At 37.8% G+C, this 18,343-nt stretch overlaps 1 protein-coding gene across 7 annotated transcripts in view; it reads left to right on the plus strand.

Moving 5' to 3' along the window:
• HPS5 (HPS5 biogenesis of lysosomal organelles complex 2 subunit 2) overlaps positions 1-18,343 on the plus strand; it is a 51,561-nt gene that overhangs the window by 22,593 nt on the left and 10,625 nt on the right. For 4 of the 7 annotated variants that reach the window (XM_082342392.1, XM_082342394.1, XM_082342393.1 and 1 more), the window contains 9 exons: positions 1,322-1,399; positions 1,706-2,286; positions 3,023-3,131; positions 6,044-6,120; positions 6,412-6,532; positions 6,730-6,885; positions 7,654-7,773; positions 8,986-9,099; positions 10,500-10,606. In XM_082342392.1, coding sequence (XP_082198518.1) covers positions 1,322-1,399; positions 1,706-2,286; positions 3,023-3,131; positions 6,044-6,120; positions 6,412-6,532; positions 6,730-6,885; positions 7,654-7,773; positions 8,986-9,099; positions 10,500-10,606 — 1,463 coding nt within the window. The remainder of the gene's footprint in view (positions 1-1,321; positions 1,400-1,705; positions 2,287-3,022; positions 3,132-6,043; positions 6,121-6,411; positions 6,533-6,729; positions 6,886-7,653; positions 7,774-8,985; positions 9,100-10,499; positions 10,607-18,343) is intronic. The other 3 variants (XM_082342397.1, XM_082342395.1, XM_082342396.1) reach the window with 1 other exon arrangement.

Below are 18,343 nucleotides of genomic sequence, written 5' to 3' on the forward strand. Positions count from 1 at the left end.
TCTTCCATCTTTCTCCTGAACAACTTCCCTCACCTCCAAATCTCTTCAAACTTCTGCGATGTTAGAGAAGGAGTATTAGAGTAAGAGTAGGATAACCAAGGATATAGGCCTTGTTCTGATTCTGCTTCTGACTAGCATGTGACGTTGGTGACTCATGCCCTCTGGCCTGTAAGATGAGAGCATTGGCATTAATGTCGTCACGTGCCTTCCTATGATATGCTGGTGGCATAGTCCTTAAGTAGTGGAGTTGTAGCAGAGCCCTTGGTCTGGCACAGTGTGAAGTATCTTGTCCATCTGGTCTCTGCCTTTTCTCATAATTCAGGGGATCTGGGCATTGGAGGCAGGCAAGCTCAGCACTCACCCAGGAATTGAGATAGACCCACAGGGCCAGTGTATACTGACTGGACATTCCGATGAGAAAAAAGGTGTGTTACCCTTAGAGTAACTTAATTATGAATCCCTATGTATATCAGGAGAAAAGTGTAGATAGTGCTGTGACATTTAAGGCAGCCCTCCGTCTGACGTTAGCCCACCTTTCCAGCTTCATTTCCAACCACATCTTTCTAAGCACTCTAAATTCCAGTCCCGTCAGAGAAGTGGGTGTGTACACGTCACTACTTTCTTCCTGCTGTTTCTCCCACCTGCAGTATTTTCCGCCCATTTTTCCTAACGCAAATACACCCCCTCAGGAAAGCTTCTCTTGATTGCCTGGTCAAAATAATGATTCCTGTATCTGTGCTTTCAGATCACAGTGCTTGTGCTGCTCTTTAGCATTCATTCTATTCTCTTTTATATTACAGTTGTTCTCTTGTCTTTCTTTCTGACTAGGGCTTACTCTGGCTTGAACTTACTCATCTTGAAGCCATGGACCATTTTTTTTTTTTTTTTTTAAGAAATTCACGTTCTTTTATTTATTTATTTATGACTGTACTGGGTCTTCGTTTCTGTGCGAGGGCTTTCTCTAGCTGCGGCAAGTGGGGACCACTCTTCATCGCGGTGCGTGGGCCTCTCACCATCATGGCCTCTCTTGTTGTGGAGCACAGGCTCCAGATGCGCAGGCTCAGTAATTGTGGCTCACGGGCGCAGCTGCTCCGCGGCATGTGGGATCCTCCCAGACCAGGGCTCGAACCCGTGTCCCCTGCATTGGCAGGCAGATTCTCAACCACTGCGCCACCAGGGAAGCCCCAGTCATGGACCATTTTTTATACTCATCTGTTTGTTTCATGTATCATTAAGTACAATACCTACCACTTAGTGAGCACTTAGAAATATTTGCCCAAGGAGGTTCTAATCCCCTTTAACTCTTCTCACACTTTTCTAGGGGAAAAGAAGAAGTAACTAGTCAACCTCCAGAAGAGGACAAGTTTCAAGAGCTCAAAATGGCAACAGCAGAAGCAATGTGGGTATTTATGGGTGAGAAAGTTTTATAGTGAGTGGGAATGACTTTTTGAGATCATTAGTAGTGGTCCTGAGACAGTGTGGGGCAGAGGCAGTTTCATTTGGACTTGAAATTCATGAATTAATAGAGAGGTAATGTTCTCTGTGTTGTTGTCTTGCTACTGAGATAATTGTTATTTAAAGAGTTGAAAAGTAACATTTATTCTGGATAAGTAATGTTGTATCTGTTAGGCTTATTTAGCATGAAACAGTTTGTTTTTGAAAAACCACATAAAACATAAATTTCATACTTGTCTGTCTTATATAGGACCAAGCTACAGGACCCACTGGTATTGTTTGAACCACAGTCTCTGAGAATGGTTTTACAGGAGTGGCTTTCACAGTTAGAAAAAACATTTGCCATGAAGGACTTTTCAGGCATTTCAGATACTGGCAACTCATCCATGGAATCAAACCAGGGTATGCTATTGCTTGATGAGTCCAAAAAGGTAATATTAGACGAAGAAGATGAAAAAGAAAGAAGAGACTCTTCAGGCAATGAAGAAACTGTTGATCAAGCAGCATGTGAATCTGTAAATAGTCTGAGGGAGTCCCTGGATGATGACATTTTTCAAGTATGTTCTCCATGCAGTATAGCAGACAGTCTTCAGAAGGACCTGGCTGAAATGACAACATTGTGTTTGGAACTGAATGTACTGAATTCTGAGATCAAAAGTGCAAGTAGACATGTAGACCTCACTTTGCAACAGTGCTCTCCCGAAATTCTGGCTTGTCAGTTCCTAAAGAAGTACTTTTTTCTTCTGGACTTGAAAAGAGCAAAGGAGAGCATCAAGCTGAGTTATACTAACAGTCCTTGTGTTTGGGATACTTTTATTGAAGGACTGAAAGGTAATAATCAGATTGCCTTACCAAAGATAGAAGTTTATATAAAGGACAGTAGCATCTTGGCATTTTTGAGTTTAAAGAAGAAGATTTAAGTAGAAAATCACCTCTGTTCTGGTCAACCATCCATTCAATTTTCCACTCAATTTAGTTTTTTGTTGTTTTTTTTTTTCTGTTGAGATTGCTCACTTTTTTTTTTTTAATTGAAGTATAGTTGATTTACAACTCAATTTAATTTGTAATAGTTCTTGCAACTATTATAAGAAGTTTTATTTCTCTCACAGTCGTATTCAGAAAATGATACAGCAGTGTTGGAGAAGTTGGGTTTAAGTAAAATTCTATAAATGCAGATATATGAAAACCAGAAAATCCCTCATGTAACTTACTAATATAGAGATAATATATACCATTTATTGAGTACTCACCAAGTGCCAGATAATATGCTAAACACTTTGCCAGCATTCTTTCATTTCATCCTTACAACACTTTGGAGTAGATGGTGTTGTTCTGTTTAATAGGTAAGGAAACTGAGGCACAGAGAGATTATAATAGTTGAGTAGGCTAAACTGCTGTAATATCTCATAATAACTCAGATACAATATAATAACTCAGATATGGTAGTTTATTTCTTGCTCATATATCAGCCCAGGACAGATGTTCCAGGTCAGTGGGCAGCTCTCTTGCATGTGGTAACTCAGGGTTCCAAGTTCCTTCCATTTTTTTGATCTCTATCCTCCCTTAGGGCTGATGATTAAGATTGGGTTGCTATGTCCAGGGGGAAGCATGTGGAAGAGGCAAACAGGCTCTTACAGGGAGGTGTGGCCTGGTAGTGGCTTACATCTCTTCTGTTGGTGAGAATTCTATCTCATGGCCCCACCTAACTGCAAAGGAGTCTGGGAAATGACCTCTCCAGGTGTCTAGAAGGAAGAGGATGGACATGGGTCAAGAGCTTGCATGTCTGCCTTAGAGATTCTGGTGGGCAGTCAGCAGCCTCTACTTCACACTTGACTGAAGGTCACACTGTTGGTCATCCTCATGTAGAAACCAGCTTTCATACCCTAGAGGCCATGCCTGCCCTTTCTACTACATAGTCCCATGTTTTTGAACAGGTGGATTTTCTTAACTCAAAACTCTGAATAACAGATGTCATGTTTCCAATAATTGATGTAGACTTTAAGCAAACTTTTCATTCATTACCAAAAGTGAGTAGTCACAAATAGAGATACATTTTTATATTATCTGACTTAAAGATCATTGAGGTTTCTAGAAAAAAGGATCTATGGTTACAGTTCTGCTTCAGTTCACATTTAGCAGTTAAAACCATAAGAAATGATTTCAGCTTCTTTTTCTGAATTGAGGTAGACTGTCTTTTATGTTGAAGTAAGAAAAGTTATTTCTTTTCAAATAAGTTCAAATGTTTGATATTACTTACTGGAAGTTTGCTATATCTGTCTCTATTATGTGATTATACCCAACCTTGGTTACAGGAAAATAGCAAAAAAAATAACCACTTCATCAACCTGAGTGGTTAACTTATTGCCGGAGCTGGCTGGAGCAAGTGTGGTGGGTGTTTGAGATGATGCAGCTGCTTCCAAATTAAATTTAAGGGGATAAGTTTGGCTTAGCGCCCACCCAATCATAAAGCTTTCCCTCACTTCATATGCTCTAAATGATGGCCTTCTCCTCTGAATCCCTTTAAATACTTACTGTCTGACCCAATCAAATTGGAAATAATGAAACTGGGAAAAACTGATATATTTTTTTAAACAAATATATCGGAAATTGAAGGTTTGGCTCTTTAGAAATGGTCTGTTGAACAGGTTCCACTCTTCTAATGATGTTGTAATCATGAAAACAGCTTTGGAACTGTTCTTTGGGATTTATCTTCAGACCTAGTTGAAAACTTCTTGAAAAAACTCATTTTACTTTCGATTCATATATATGTAAGCATATATATTTTTTAACTACAAGTAGTTTTAACTAGATCTTCACTCACTTTATTTACACACTTGGCTTTAAATGACTTGGCTATTCCCCAAAGTCAGATCTTCCTTTGGAGGAAGATTTGTTATAACTGATGTTTTTAAAAAATAGGTCAAATATTTTTAAGTTAATTTAATTAAATTTAATTAACTAATTTTTTCCCAAAAGATGGATTAGGGATACCAGTTCTAGAAAAAAACTGAAGAATTTGGCATTGATGGTAGAAATATAGCTTATATATATATTAGCTTGCATATATAATAGCTTATATATAATAGCTTATATATGTAATACGTATATTACATATATAAAGGGGACATTTTCAATGGTAATAGTCACGTATTGGTTATCTGTTCCTTTATCTTGTTTAAAACTTCCAATATGCTTTGCCTCCCAATTTGATTTTTTTTTTTAACATCTTTATTGGAGTATAATTGCTTTACAATGGTGTGTTAGTTTCTGCTTTATAACAAAGTGAATCAGTTATACATATACATATGTTCCCATATCTCTTCCCTCTTGCGTCTCCCTCCCTCCCACCCTCCCTATCCCACCCGTCTAGGTGGTCACAAAGCATCGAGCTGATCTCCCTGTGCTATGTGGCTGCTTCCCACTAGCTATCTATTTTACGTTTGGTAGTGTATATATGTCCATGCCACTCTCTCACTTTGTCACAGCTTACCCTTCCCCCTCCCCATATCCTCAAGTCCATTCTCTAGTAGGTCTGTGTCTTTAGTCCCATCTTGCCCCTAGGTTCTTCATGACCTTTTTTTTTTTTTCCCTTAGATTCCATATATATATGTTAGCGTACGGTATTTGTTTTTCCCTTTCTGACTTACTTCACTCTGTATGACAGACTCTAGGTCCATCCACCTCACTACAAATAACTCCATTTCGTTTCTTTTTATGGCTGAGTAATATTCCATTGTATATATGTGCCACATCTTCTTTATCCATTCATCTGTTGATGGACATTTAGGTTGCTTCCATGTCCTGGCTATTGTAAATAGAGCTGCAATGAACATTTTGGTACATGACTCTTTTTGAATTATGGTTTTCTCAGGGTATATGCCCAGTAGTGGGATTGCTGGGTCGTATGGTAGTTCTATTTTTAGTTTTTTAAGGAACCTCCGTACTGTTCTCCATAGTGGCTGTATCAATGTACATTCCCACCAACAGTGCAAGAGTGTTCCCTTTTCTCCACACCCTCTCCAGCATTTATTGTTTCTAGATTTTTTGATGATGGCCATTCTGACAAGTGTGAGATGATATCTCATTGTAGTTTTGATTTTCATTTCTCTAATGATTAATGATGTTGAGCATTCTTTCATGTGTTTGTTGGCAATCTGTATATCTTCTTTGGAGAAATGTCTATTTCAGTCTTCTGCCCATTTTTGGATTGGGTTGTTTGTTTTTTTGATATTGAGCTGCATGAGCTGCTTGTAAATTTTGGAGATTAATCCTTTGTCAGTTGCTTCATTTGCAAATATTTTCTCCCATTCTGAGGGTTGTCTTTTGGTCTTGTTTATGGTTTCCTTTGCTGTGCAAAAGCTTTTAAGTTTCATTAGGTCCCATTTGTTTATTTTTGTTTTTATTTCCATTTCTCTAGGAGGTGGGTCAAAAAGGATCTTGCTGTGATTTATGTCATAGAGTGTTCTGCCTATGTTTTCCTCTAAGAGTTTGGTAGTGTCTGACCTTACATTTAGGTCTTTAATCCATTTTGAGTTTATTTTTGTGTATGGTGTTAGGGAGTGTTCTAATTTCATACTTTTACATGTAGCTGTCCAGTTTTCCCAGCACCACTTATTGAAGAGGCTGTCTTTTCTCCACTGTGTATTCTTGCCTCCTTTATCAAAGGTAAGGTGACCACATGTGCGTGGGTTTATCTCTGGGCTTTCTATCCTGTTCCATTGATCTGTATTTCTGTTTTTGTGCCAGTGCCATACTGTCTTGATTACCCAATTTAATTTTAAAGTCCTTAAAAGCAGAGGTTGTCTCTTGTTCTGTTGTTGTCTCTCCTATGGTGCTTTACAAATGTTGGGACTTGCACACAGTAGGTGCATGACTAATGATTGTTGATTAACGTGTTCATGAAAAAAATATTTACCACTATGAGATGAAGGGAAAGGGGTGTGCTTTGTCTTTTAGAAATGGCAAGTTCCAATCCTACATATATAAAGATGGAAGAAGGAGACCTTCCAACAAGATTAAAGTTATTGGATGACTTGGTCCCTTTTGACAGTCCTTTGCTGATTGCTTATGCTACCCGGTGAGTGGTCCTGTATGTTGTTCATGTGAACTAAAGCACAGACATTTTCTTCGTCTCAGTCTGTAAAGTTTTACTCTGTTACATGTTGAGCAGCTTCTTGTTAGTATATTTATTTTCATTTCTAATAAATACGTAGAAAATGTAACCAAGTTATCTTACTGAAGTTGAAGACTAACATGTTTTGTTTTTAAATGCAGATTGTATGAGAAATTTGGAGAATCTGCCCTTCGATCCTTAATCAGGTTTTATCCATCCATTTTGCCTTCAGATGTCATGCAACTTTGTCATCATCATCCTGCTCAGTTTTTGGCTTATTTAGACAGTCTGGTAAAATCAAGGCCTGAAGATCAACGGTGAGGAGAGAATATTTGCGGACCCTCCATTTTTTTTTTTTTTGGACTCTCTTTTGATAGGGCACTGTTTCTCTAGTATAAGCAGTTGGAACATTTTTACTATTAACTGCCACAGGATTGAGGCACCTGCTATGGAAGAGGAGGATTTTGGCAGTTATGTTCCATTCTTTCACAATTCACAGCACACACCACAAATGTGCGCATAACCCACACTTCTCTTTCCTCCCTCTCTCCCTCTCAGAGATTCTCAGATCAACAGTGTAAAATTAAACTCCGCTTCAATGCCTAGGCTAAGACAGATAAGCTTCCTTGTTGTCTTTGCCAGTGAGTGGATTTTCTGCCACCTTTTTGTTGGTGATATATCCCAGCTTTTTGTGGGTGGATCTCAGTTCCCGCTCTTAACTTCTTTGGGCTGAGGCCTCACTTCGTATCTCCACATGGCAGTAAACACACATGTCCTTTGGTTATTGAGAATGGCAACTTCCCCCATCTGTTTCTTCTGATTGGTTCACATTTGCTATACTGGTATTTATTTCTCCCTTTTTTTTGGCCCTTTGGTATTTTCCTTATTATCTTGAAGCTCAACTGTTCAGTTAAAAGGCTATTAGATTTTCACCAGCATTTCTATACATTTTGTAGCAGAAGAGTTTTCAAGTTATTTCATCCACTGTCTTGATCCCTTAATAACATTTTCTTCACATCTGCACGTTTTATCTTTCCTTTCTCAGCATGAATATTGGTGATTTTTTTTCCCCAACTTTCTCTTAGGCCATTCTTCCTTGAGTCTCTCCTACAACCAGAGTCTTTAAGATTGGATTGGCTGCTGTTGGCAGTGTCCCATGATGCTCCCCCAAGCACCAGCACTATGGACGAGGAAGGAGACCCCAGGTATAGAAGGAGTCCTGTTTCTAAGCTCTGCTGCTCCTTTGGAATGGAACCAGTTTATTCACATATAGCATTCTGGGCTTACTTCAGGAACAGCTGTGGAAGCGACTGACCCAAGTCATGGTAGTAATCAGATTGAGTGTACTGCTTAGTGGTTCTGAACATTTTTTGAATCACAGACCCTCTAAGAATCTGATGATTCCTCTCAGAAAAATGCACATTCATGCAAAATTTTGCACATGATGGCAGAGAATTAAACTGGGCTATTGAAACTCTTTCATGGACCAACATTAAGAGACCTTGATGATTAAAACTGTGTTAGAAGAAAATTGTTAGAAAATTGTGTGTGTGTGTGTGTGTGTGTGTGTGTGTGTGTGTGTGTTTTCTTCCTAGAAATTTGCCAAGGGATTTTTAGATGTAACCTGATTTAGGATTTTTTTTTAACTTTGACTCTTTTTTTTTTTTAAAGCTTTTCTAGTACATTTTAAAAATTTTTAATTTATTTATTTTTTGGCTGCATTGGGTCTTCATTGCTGCGCACGAGCTTTCTCTAGTTGTGGTGAGCGGTGGCTTCTCTTGTTGAGGAGCATGGGCTCTAGGCGCGTGGGCTTCAGTAGTTGTGGCACACGGGCTCAGTAGTTGTGGCTCACGGGCTCTAGATTTGCAGGCTCAGTAGTTGTGGAGCACAGGCTTAATTGCTCCACGGCATGTGGGATCTTCCCGGACCAGGGATCGAACCCGTGTCCCCTGCATTGGCAGGCAGATTCTTAACCTTTGTGCCACTGGGGAAGTCCCTGATTAGGATTTTTAAAAAAACAGAATTCATAAAAAATACACACTGTTACTTGTAATCTATCAGAAATATTCCTTGTGTTTTCCTCCAGGAGAAACTTTTTAAAAGCTCCCAAAATGCCTATCTTATATGCCTAGGGAAAAAGGTCTGGAAGGATATAAAATGGCTATCTGTGAGTGATGGAATTATGAGCTTCTTTCTTTTGCTTTTCATTACTAAAATATATAATTAAAAAAAAAACAGGTATTTGTCATTGGAAAAATAGCTGTTTTAATTTTTCAAAGGCCAAGTAGAAATGTTTGAAAAATATAATAATGGAAAAAAATATAATTAAACTCTGGTCTTACCTATCAGCTGATGAATAAGCATTTTTGTAGAGTTTATTTCCTGTCTAATTTACTGATATTTTTTTCATTTTTCAGGCCTCATTCCCACTTGTTTTCCTGGGGTTACAGTCAGCTAATCCTTCATCTAATTAAACTTCCTGCAGATTTTACAACCAAAGAGAAAGTGACTGACATCTGTAGGTCTCATGGGTAAGTGAGAATTTTCCTAGAAGCTGAAGTTAAGATTAGAATCATTTTAGTTAGTAACTTTGTAGTTAGGGGCCTGAATGGATATGCTTTGTCATTTGGGATTTTTTTTTTTTTGCTACATAAAGGTGGCTTTTTGTTTTAAGTGATAATAAACATCTTTTTTTGTCTTAAATTTTGAGCGTATTTTATTTTGTGTGTGGAAGAGACTGGTCCTTGCTCATTCCTCTCTCCCCCTTTTGCTTAGTTGTTAGCCCCAGTTCTCAGGTTTATTTAATTAAGCACCAGGCTGTGTGATACAAATTATAATTGATATAGTTTCGGAGAAGGGAGAGATCAGAATGGGCTCGGTAGAATGGCTGGTGAGGGTCTCAGGAGGTGAGACTTTGAGGTAAGCCCTAAGGCTGGGTAGGATTTGTATTCAAACAGGAGCCAGGAGGAGGGGAAGTCAGGTGAGAGAAACAGCAAGAGCAAGGCCATGAAAAACTGACATTGCTTTTTATCTGTACTACATATTCGTCAGTTATTCATGGCCTGAAGATGTTATCTTATGGCTTTACCTGGATTACAGTCTTTTGGAGATAGGGACATGTGTGTTTCTTTTCCCTCATGATGCATAATTCATAAAGTGGTAGGCACTTGGTACATATTTGTTCACTGATAATGAGGGATGAGACTGGCCAGGTGGTGGGTCATGAGATCATATAGGACCTTGTAAGGTGGTTAGAAGAATTTAGTTATCAGCAGAGATCCTTTTAGCCTTTTTGGTACAAAAATGACATGATAAAATGGAGGTTTCTGGAGATCATTTCTGGTTTCATACATGAGAAAGATTGGAGACGAGAAAGGAAGGCCAGCTAGGAAGCTGGTGCAGTAATTCAGGTATGACCAAATTGATTCTAGGTCAGCAGAAGGAGCACATCTAATGGCACATTTCAAAGGAAAATGCAGTGGGACCTGGGTATAGCAAATGAAGGAAGGGGAAGAGTCAAGGAGAACTTCCAAAGTTTGCATACTTGGGGAAGAAATATGCTAGTTTGTTATTGAACCTTAAAGTTTATGAAGTGTATAAGCTTAAATGTCTCATAATTGGGGCTTGGCCTCAAATGTCAGTATTTATCACTAGCTTTATTTTTTTCTTAAATGCTCTAGATCAGGGCTGTCTAATAGAATTTTCTAAGGCAGTGGAAATATTCTATCGCGCTGTCCAGTATGGTAGCCACTAGTCACATGTGGCCATTAAGTACTTGAAATATGTATTGGTCAACTGAAGAACTGACTTAAATTTTATTTAATTTAAATGTAAATAGCCACACGTGGCTAATATCTACAGTATTGGACTGCACCGCTCCAGATAAATTCACTGCCTTTTATTCCTCTCTCCAACTTTGGTCTCTTTAAAGTTTCTGGCCTGGATATCTTATTCTCTGTTTGGAGCTGGGGAGAAGAAGAGAGGCCTTCACGAATATTGTGTATCTGAATGATATGAGCCTGATGGAAGGGGACAATGGTATGTAAATCCCAATGGGTTATTCTTGGTTAGGGTATTTTAGAAGTCACTACAGACTATTCAATAAAGAAATTTGATAAATATTTCAATGATCATTTATGTTATTCTAGCTAGCTGTCACATTTTTGGAGTTTTTTTTTTTTGATCTGTACTACTTGGTATACCATGAAATCATAACTAGAAATAAACTACAGGCAACTTTTCTGTTTCATGAGTGCCTACCGTGTGAGGCATTATATTGATACCTGATGCTTTTCCATATGCTGTTTAAATGAGATATTAAACCTGTGGGATAGTTACTATTATTTCGATTTTACAAAAGTTGTGATTGAGGCCCAGAAAAAGGATAATTAGTTTCTCCACAGTCATACAACTAGTTAATGCTGGAGCTGGTGTTCAGACCAGGTCTGACCATCTCTAAAGCTTGTGCTCAGGTTTTTTGATCTGCATCATGTTGCCATTTTACACAGCCCAAAGTTAGAGATCATTAAGATGAACTTAGAGTAGAGTAGCAGTCAGATTTTCCTAAGCCTTTACAGGTATTTAGGGTTTTTGTTTTTTTTTTTTTTTTAATTTTCGTCAATTCAATACAGATAAAATGGCAGTCAGGAGGCCAGGACTTTGACACACTGATTTCTGAAGTCTGAGAGTTCATCCTGCACTCAGAGAGGTGGTCTTGGTCTGTTTTGTAGTGTTGCTTTATTCATCTCAGTGCAGAGATGCCAGCAACATGACATCAGGATCCTTCATCTAGCAGTGTGACCTACAGCCTTTTTCAGCCCTGTTGCTGTAGAAGAAGAAAAGTTACAACCGAGCAAAGAAACCAGATGACTGGCAAAGAGATAGCCTCAGGTGTCACAGTTACAGCAATAATAACTGAATCATCTTTGTTTCAAAAATGAAACAAGAGGGTCACATGGTTTTGTAGAACTATAGATGTGTTCACTTTGGAAAAATAACCAGGAAAGTTAAGATATAAATGATTTATGCTTTTAAAGTTACAACATGATGTTTGTTATAGAAAAAGATGGAAAATCTAGGAAGAATGAAGAAAATATCACCTAAAATTCTTCCCACCCAGATAAAAGTACTCTTAATATTTTGTTAATATAATAATAATAGCTATTCTTACCCTTGGTATATTAAATGGGAGTCTTTTCTTGACATTTTCCTCTCCTAACTTATATTTCACTTCAAAGAATATTGATTTTGCTGCCAAATATATATCTCATATCTATCTACTTTCTTTGGCTCCACCACGGTCATAACTAGATCCCAGCTACTTGCCTGGTTACTGCAGTAACTTTATAATTGGCCTTCTGGTTTCCATTCTTGCCCATCTTTAACCGATTTTCCTTACAGCAGCCAGAATGGTTCTTTTTTTTTTAATTAAAAAAATTTTTATTGAGATAACATTGGTTTATAACATTATATAAGTTTTATGTGTACAACATTATACTTCCACTTTTGTATACCCTGCAGTGTACTCACCACTAAAAATTTAGTTTCCATCTGTCACCGTGTTTGTTCCCTTTTACCCATTTCACCCTGCCCCCGCTCCATCCCCTCTGGTAACCACTACTTTGTTCTTTGCATCTGCATGTTTGTTTTTGTTTGGTTTGTTCATTTATTTTGTTTTTGTTTGTTTTTGTATTCCACAAATGAGTGAGATCATATGGTGTTTGTCTTTCTCTGTCTGACTTACTTCACTTGGCATAATAGGCCCAAGGTCCATCCATGCTGTCACAAATGGCAAGATTTCTTCTTTTTTTTTATGGCTGAGAAGTATTCCATTACGTGTGTGTGTGTGTGTCTGTGTGTGTGTATCACATCTTCTTTATCCATTCATCTCGATGGGCACTTAAGTTACTTCCATATCTTGGCTATTATAAATAATGTTGCAGTGAACATAGGGGTGCATATGTCTTTTCCAGTTAGTGTTTTCATATTCTTTGGATAAATACTCAGAAGTGGGATTGCTGGATCATATGGTAGTTCTATTTTCAGTTTTTCGAGGAACCTGCATGCTGTTTTCCACTGTGGCTGCACCAACTTACATTCCCACCAACAGTGCACAGGGTTCCCTTTTCTCCACATCCTTGCCAACATTTGTTACTTGTAGACTTTTTGATGATAGCCATTCTGACAGGTGTGAGGTGATATCTCATGTGGGTTTTCTTTATATAAATTTATTATTTTTTATTTATTTATTTTTGGCTGTGTTGGGTCTTCGTTGCTGCACGCGGGCTTTCTCTAATTGCGGCGAGCAGGGGCTACTCTTTGTTGCGGTGCACGGGCTTCTCATTTTGGTGGCTTCTCTTGTTGCGGAGCACGGGCTCTAGGTGCACGGGCTTCAGTAGTTGTGGCTCACAGGCTCTAGAGTGCAGGCTCAGTAGCTGTGGCTCACGGGCTTAGTTGCTCTGCGGCATGTGGGATCTTCCTGGACCAGGGACTGAACCCGTGTCCCCTGCATTGGCAGGTGGATTCTTAACCACTGAGCCACCAGGGAAGTCCTCCTATGTGGTTTTGATTTGCATTTCCCTAATAATTAGTGATGTGGAATATCTTTTCATGTGCTTCTTGGCCACCTGTATGTCATATTTGGGAAAATGTCTATTCAGCTCCTCTGCCCATTTTTTCATCCAGTTGTTTATGTATTTTTTGTTATTAACCTCTTATTGGATATATTATTTGCAAATATCTTCTCCCATTCAATAGGTCATCTTTTCATTTTGTGGATGGTTTCTTTTGCTGTGTAGAAGCTTTTTAGTTTGATGTAGTCCTAATTGTTTATCTTTGCTTTTGTTTCCCTTGCCTGAGGAGACCTAGCTAGAAATACATTCCTAGGACTGATGTCAGAGAGTGTCATGCCTATGTTTTCTTCTAGGAGTTTACGGTTTTGGGTCTTACATTTAAGTCTTTAATCCATTTTGAGTTGATTTTTGTGTATGGTGTGAGGTAGTGGTCTACTTTCATTTTTTTGCATGAGGCTGTCCAGTGTTCCCAACACCATTTATTGAAGAGACTATCCTTTCTCTATTGGATGTTCCTTATTCCTCTGTTGTATATTAATTGTCCGTATATGTATGGGTTTATTTCTGGGCTTTCAGTTCTGTTCCATTGATCTATGTATCTGTTTTTCTGCCACTACCATGCTGTTTTGATTACTATGGGTTTATAATATAGTTTTAAATCAGGGCGTGTGATTCCTCCAGCTTTGTTCTCTTTGCCCAGGATTGTTTTGGCTATTTGGGGTCTTTTGTGGTTCCATGTAAATTTTAGAATTTTTTGTTTTATTTCTGTGAAAAATGTTTTTGGGATTTTGATAAGGATTGCATTGAATCTATAGATTGCTTTGGCAATATGGATATTTTAACAATGTTAATTCTTCCAGTCCATGAGCAGGAAATATCTTTCCATTTATTTGTGTCTTCTTCAGTTTCGTTCAACAGTGTCTTATAGTTTTCCGTGTATGGGTCTTTCACCTCCTCGGTTAAATCTGTTCCTAGGTATTTTATTCTTTTTGTTGTGATTGTAAATGGAATTGTTTTCTTAATTTCTTTTTCTGCTAGCTCATTGTTAGTGTATAGAAACACAACAGATCTTTGAATGTTGATTTGTACTCTGAAACTTTGTTTATTTCTAATAGTTCTTCGGTGGAGTCTTTAGGGTTTTCTATATATAAATCATGTCATCCACAAATAGTGACAGTTTCACTTCTTCCTTTCCAGTTAAGATGCCTTTTCTTTTTCTTTCCTGATTGCTCTAGCTGGGACTTCTGGTACTATGTTGAATAAGGGTGGTAAGAGTGGGCATCCTTGTCTTGTTCCTGATTTTAGAGGGCTAGCTTTCAGTTTTTCACCATTGAGAATGATATTAGTTGTGAGTTTGTCATATATGGCCTTAATATGTTGAGGTATGTTCCTTGTATACTCACTTTATTGAAAGTTTTTTTTATCATAAATGGGTGTTGAATATTGTCAAATGCTTTTTTTTTTTTTTGCATCTATTGAGATGATTATATGGTTTTTATCCTTCATTTTGTTAATGTGGTGTATCACGTGAATTTATTTGTGGATACAACCATCCTTGCATCCCTGGAATAAATCCCACTTGATCATGGTGTATGATTCTTTTTATGTATTGTATTCGGTTTGCTAATATTTTGTTGAGAATTTTTGCATCTATGTTCATCAGAGATACTGACCTGTAATTTTTTCTTTTTTTGAGTCTTTGTCTGGTTTTGGTATCAGGGTGTTGTTGGCTTTGTAAAATGAGTTAGAAAGCATTCCCTTCTCTTCAAGAGTTTGAAAAGGATAGGTATTAAATCTTTTGAATGTTTGGTAGAATTCACCTATGAAGGCATCTGGTCCTAGACTCATGGTTTTTAGGAGCTTTGATTATTATTTCAATCTCTGTACTAGTGATTGGGCTATTTAGATTTTTCATTTCTTCATGATTCAGTCTTGGAAGGTTTTATGAGTCTAAGAATTTGTCCATTTCTTCTAGGTTGTCCAATTTGTTGGCGTGTAGCTGTTCATAATATTCTCTTATAAGCCTTTCTATTCCTGTGGTGTCCATTGTTATCTGTCTTCTTGCATTTCTGAATATATTTATCAGAGCCTTCTCTAAGATTAGTGAGTCTAGCTAAAGATTTGTCAATTTTGTTTATGTTTCAAGAACCAGCTCTTAGTTTTATTGATCGTTTCTATTGTCTTTTTAGTCTTTATTTCATTTATTTCTGTTCTGATCTTAATTATTTCCTGCCTTCTACTGATTTGGGGCTTCATTTGTTCTTTTCCTAGTTCCTTTAAGTACAGGGTTAGATTGTTTATTTTAGATTTTTCTTGTTTCTTGAGGTAGGCATGTATTGCTTAAACTTCCCTTTTAGTATCACTTTTGCTGCATCCCATAGATTCTGGTATGTCATATTTTCATTTGTCTTTGGGTAGCTTTTGATATCTTCTTTGATTTTCATTGACTCGGTAGTTGTTCAGTAGCATGTTGTTCAGTCTCCACATATTTGTAATTTTTCCAGCTTTCTTATAGTTGATTTCTAGTTTCATAGAAATTGGAAAAGATGCTTGGTACGACTTCAGTCTTCTTAAATTCACTGAGATTTGTTTTGTGTCCCAACATATGGTTTACCCTTGAGAAAGTTCCATGTCCACTTGAGAAGAATGTGTATTCTGGTGCAATTGAATGGAATGTTCTGTACAAATCTATCAAATCCATCTAGTCTGATGTTTCATGTAAGGCTGCTGCTTCCTTGTTGACTTTCTGTCCGGATGATCTATCCATGATGCCAGTGGGCTGCTAAATTCCCCTACTATTATTGTGTTGCTGTCAATTTCTCCTTTTAAGTCTGTTAATAATTGTTTTATATATTTTGGTGCTCCTGTGTTAGGTGCATATATATTAATAACGTTATGTCTTCGTGATGAATTATCCTCTTTATCTTTATATACTATCCACTTTTGTCTCTTGTTATCTTTTTTGGCTTGAAGTCTATTTTGTCTGATATAAGTATGGCTACACCCACTTTCTTTTGGCTGCCATTTGCCTGGAGTGTCATGTTCCATCTCTTTACTTTGAGCCTATAATTGTCTTAAACTCTGAGATGAGTCTCCTGGAGGCAGCATACAGTTGGCTCTTGTTTTTTAATCCACCCAGCCTTCCTGTGTCTTTTGATTGGTGAATTCAAGCCATTTACATTTAGAATGATTATTGACAGATGAGGATTTGGTACTACTGCTAGTTTATCTTTTGTTTTCTGGTTGCTCTATATCTTCATTATTTCTTTTTTTCCTTGTATTTCTGTCTGCCATTTTGCTTTGGTGGTTTTTTATGATGTTTTCCTCACTTTCCTCTTTTTTAATGTTTTGTGTCTTTGCTCTAGATTTATTTTTTGTGGTTACCATGGGGTTTGTATAAAACATGTCATAGGGCTTCCCTGATGGTGCAGTGGTTAAGAATCCGCCTGCCAATGCAGGGGACATGGGTTCGAGCCCTGGTCCAGGAAGATCCCACATGCCGTGGAGCAACTAAGCCTGTGCGTCACAACTACTGTGCGCCACAACTACTGAGCCTTTAAAAAAAAAAAAATGTCATACATAAAGTAGTCCTTTTTCTGCTTATAGCATCTTATCTTTATGTACCTATATAAGTTCCACCCTTTTCCTCTCCCCCTTTTGTATTTTTCTTGCCTCAAATTATCCCTTTTTATATTGTGAGTTTGTTACCAAATTGAAGTAGCTATAATTACTTTTCCTACTCGTCTTTGCCCTTTAACCTTTATGCTGTAGTTAAAGTGTTTAAAAAACCTATTCTGATAAAGAGTTGCAGTTTTATGATTCTGTCTGCTTATCACTTTACTCGATTTGTGGACTTTGCTTTTTTTTGTTTGTTTGTTTCTGGTAAAGAGCCCCTTTCAACATTTCTTGTAATGCAGGTCTAGTGTTGATGAACTCCCTCAGCTGTTGTTTGGGAAAGTCCTTATTTATCATTCATATCTGAATGATAACTTTGCTGGATAGAGTATTCTTGGGTGATGGTTTTTATCTTTCAGTATTTTGAGAATGTCATTCCACTTTCTTCTGGACTGTAGAGTTTCTGCTGAGAAATCTGTTAATAGCCTAATGGAGGTTCCTTTGTAGGTTACCCTTCCTTTTTTCCCTGGCTGCCTTAATTCTTTGTCATTGACTTTTAACAGTTTTAATATAATGTGTCTTGAAGAAGGTCTTTTTTAAATACATTTATTTATTTATTTATTTATTTATGTTTGGCTGCGTTGGGTCTTCGTTGCTGCGTATGGGCTTTTTCTAGTTGCGGTGAGCGGGGGCTACTCTTCGTTGCAGTGCTCTGGCTTCTCATTGTGGTGGCTTCTGTTGTTGCGGAGCACGGGCTCTAGGTGGGTGGGCTTCAGTAGTTGTGGCATGTGGGCTCAGTAGTTGTGGCTCGCGGGCTCTAGAGCGCAGGACCAGTAGTTGTGGCACACAGGCTTTGTTGCTCCGCGGCATGTGGTATCTTCTTGGACCAGGGCACGAAACCATGTCCCTTGCATTGGCAGATGGATTCTTAACCACTGCACCAGCAGGGAAGTCCCTTGAAGAAGGTCTTTTTGTATTGAGGTAATTAGGTGTTCTCTTAGCTTCATGGACTTGTATATCCAGTTCCTTCTCTGGTTTGGGAAGCTCTCAGCTATTACTTCTTTAAATAAACTCTCTGCTCCCCTCTCCCTTTCTTCTCCTTCTGGGATACCCATTACCCTAATGTTGTCTTTCCTAAGGAGTTGGATAGTTCTCATATAATTTTTTTATTTTTTAAAATATCTTATTTCGTTTTTCTTCTACTTGTGTCATTTCTAGAGTTCTATCTTCAAGCTCACTAATTCTCTCTCCCATGTGATCTGCTCTATTTTCAGTGCTTTCTAGTGTATTCTTCAACTCATTTATTGAATTCTTTAGTTCTAGAATTTGTTTTTCTTTTTTAGAGTTTTAATCTCTTTTGTAAAGTATTCCTCTGTTCATTAATTTCGTTCCTGAGTTCATTGAACTGCCTATCTGAGTTTTCTTTTAGTTCCTTGACTTTCTTCATGACAGCTATTTTGAATTCTCTATCAGTTAGATCACAGTATTCTGTGGCTTTAAGTTTGGTTTCTGGAGAATTGTCATTTTCCTTTTGTGGTACAGTGTTACTATGGTACTTCACAGTGTTTGGTGAAGTTGTTCCTCTGCC

Source organism: Balaenoptera borealis (genome assembly GCF_965194805.1).
Source record: "Balaenoptera borealis genome assembly, chromosome: 11".
NCBI lineage: Eukaryota > Metazoa > Chordata > Mammalia > Artiodactyla > Balaenopteridae > Balaenoptera > Balaenoptera borealis.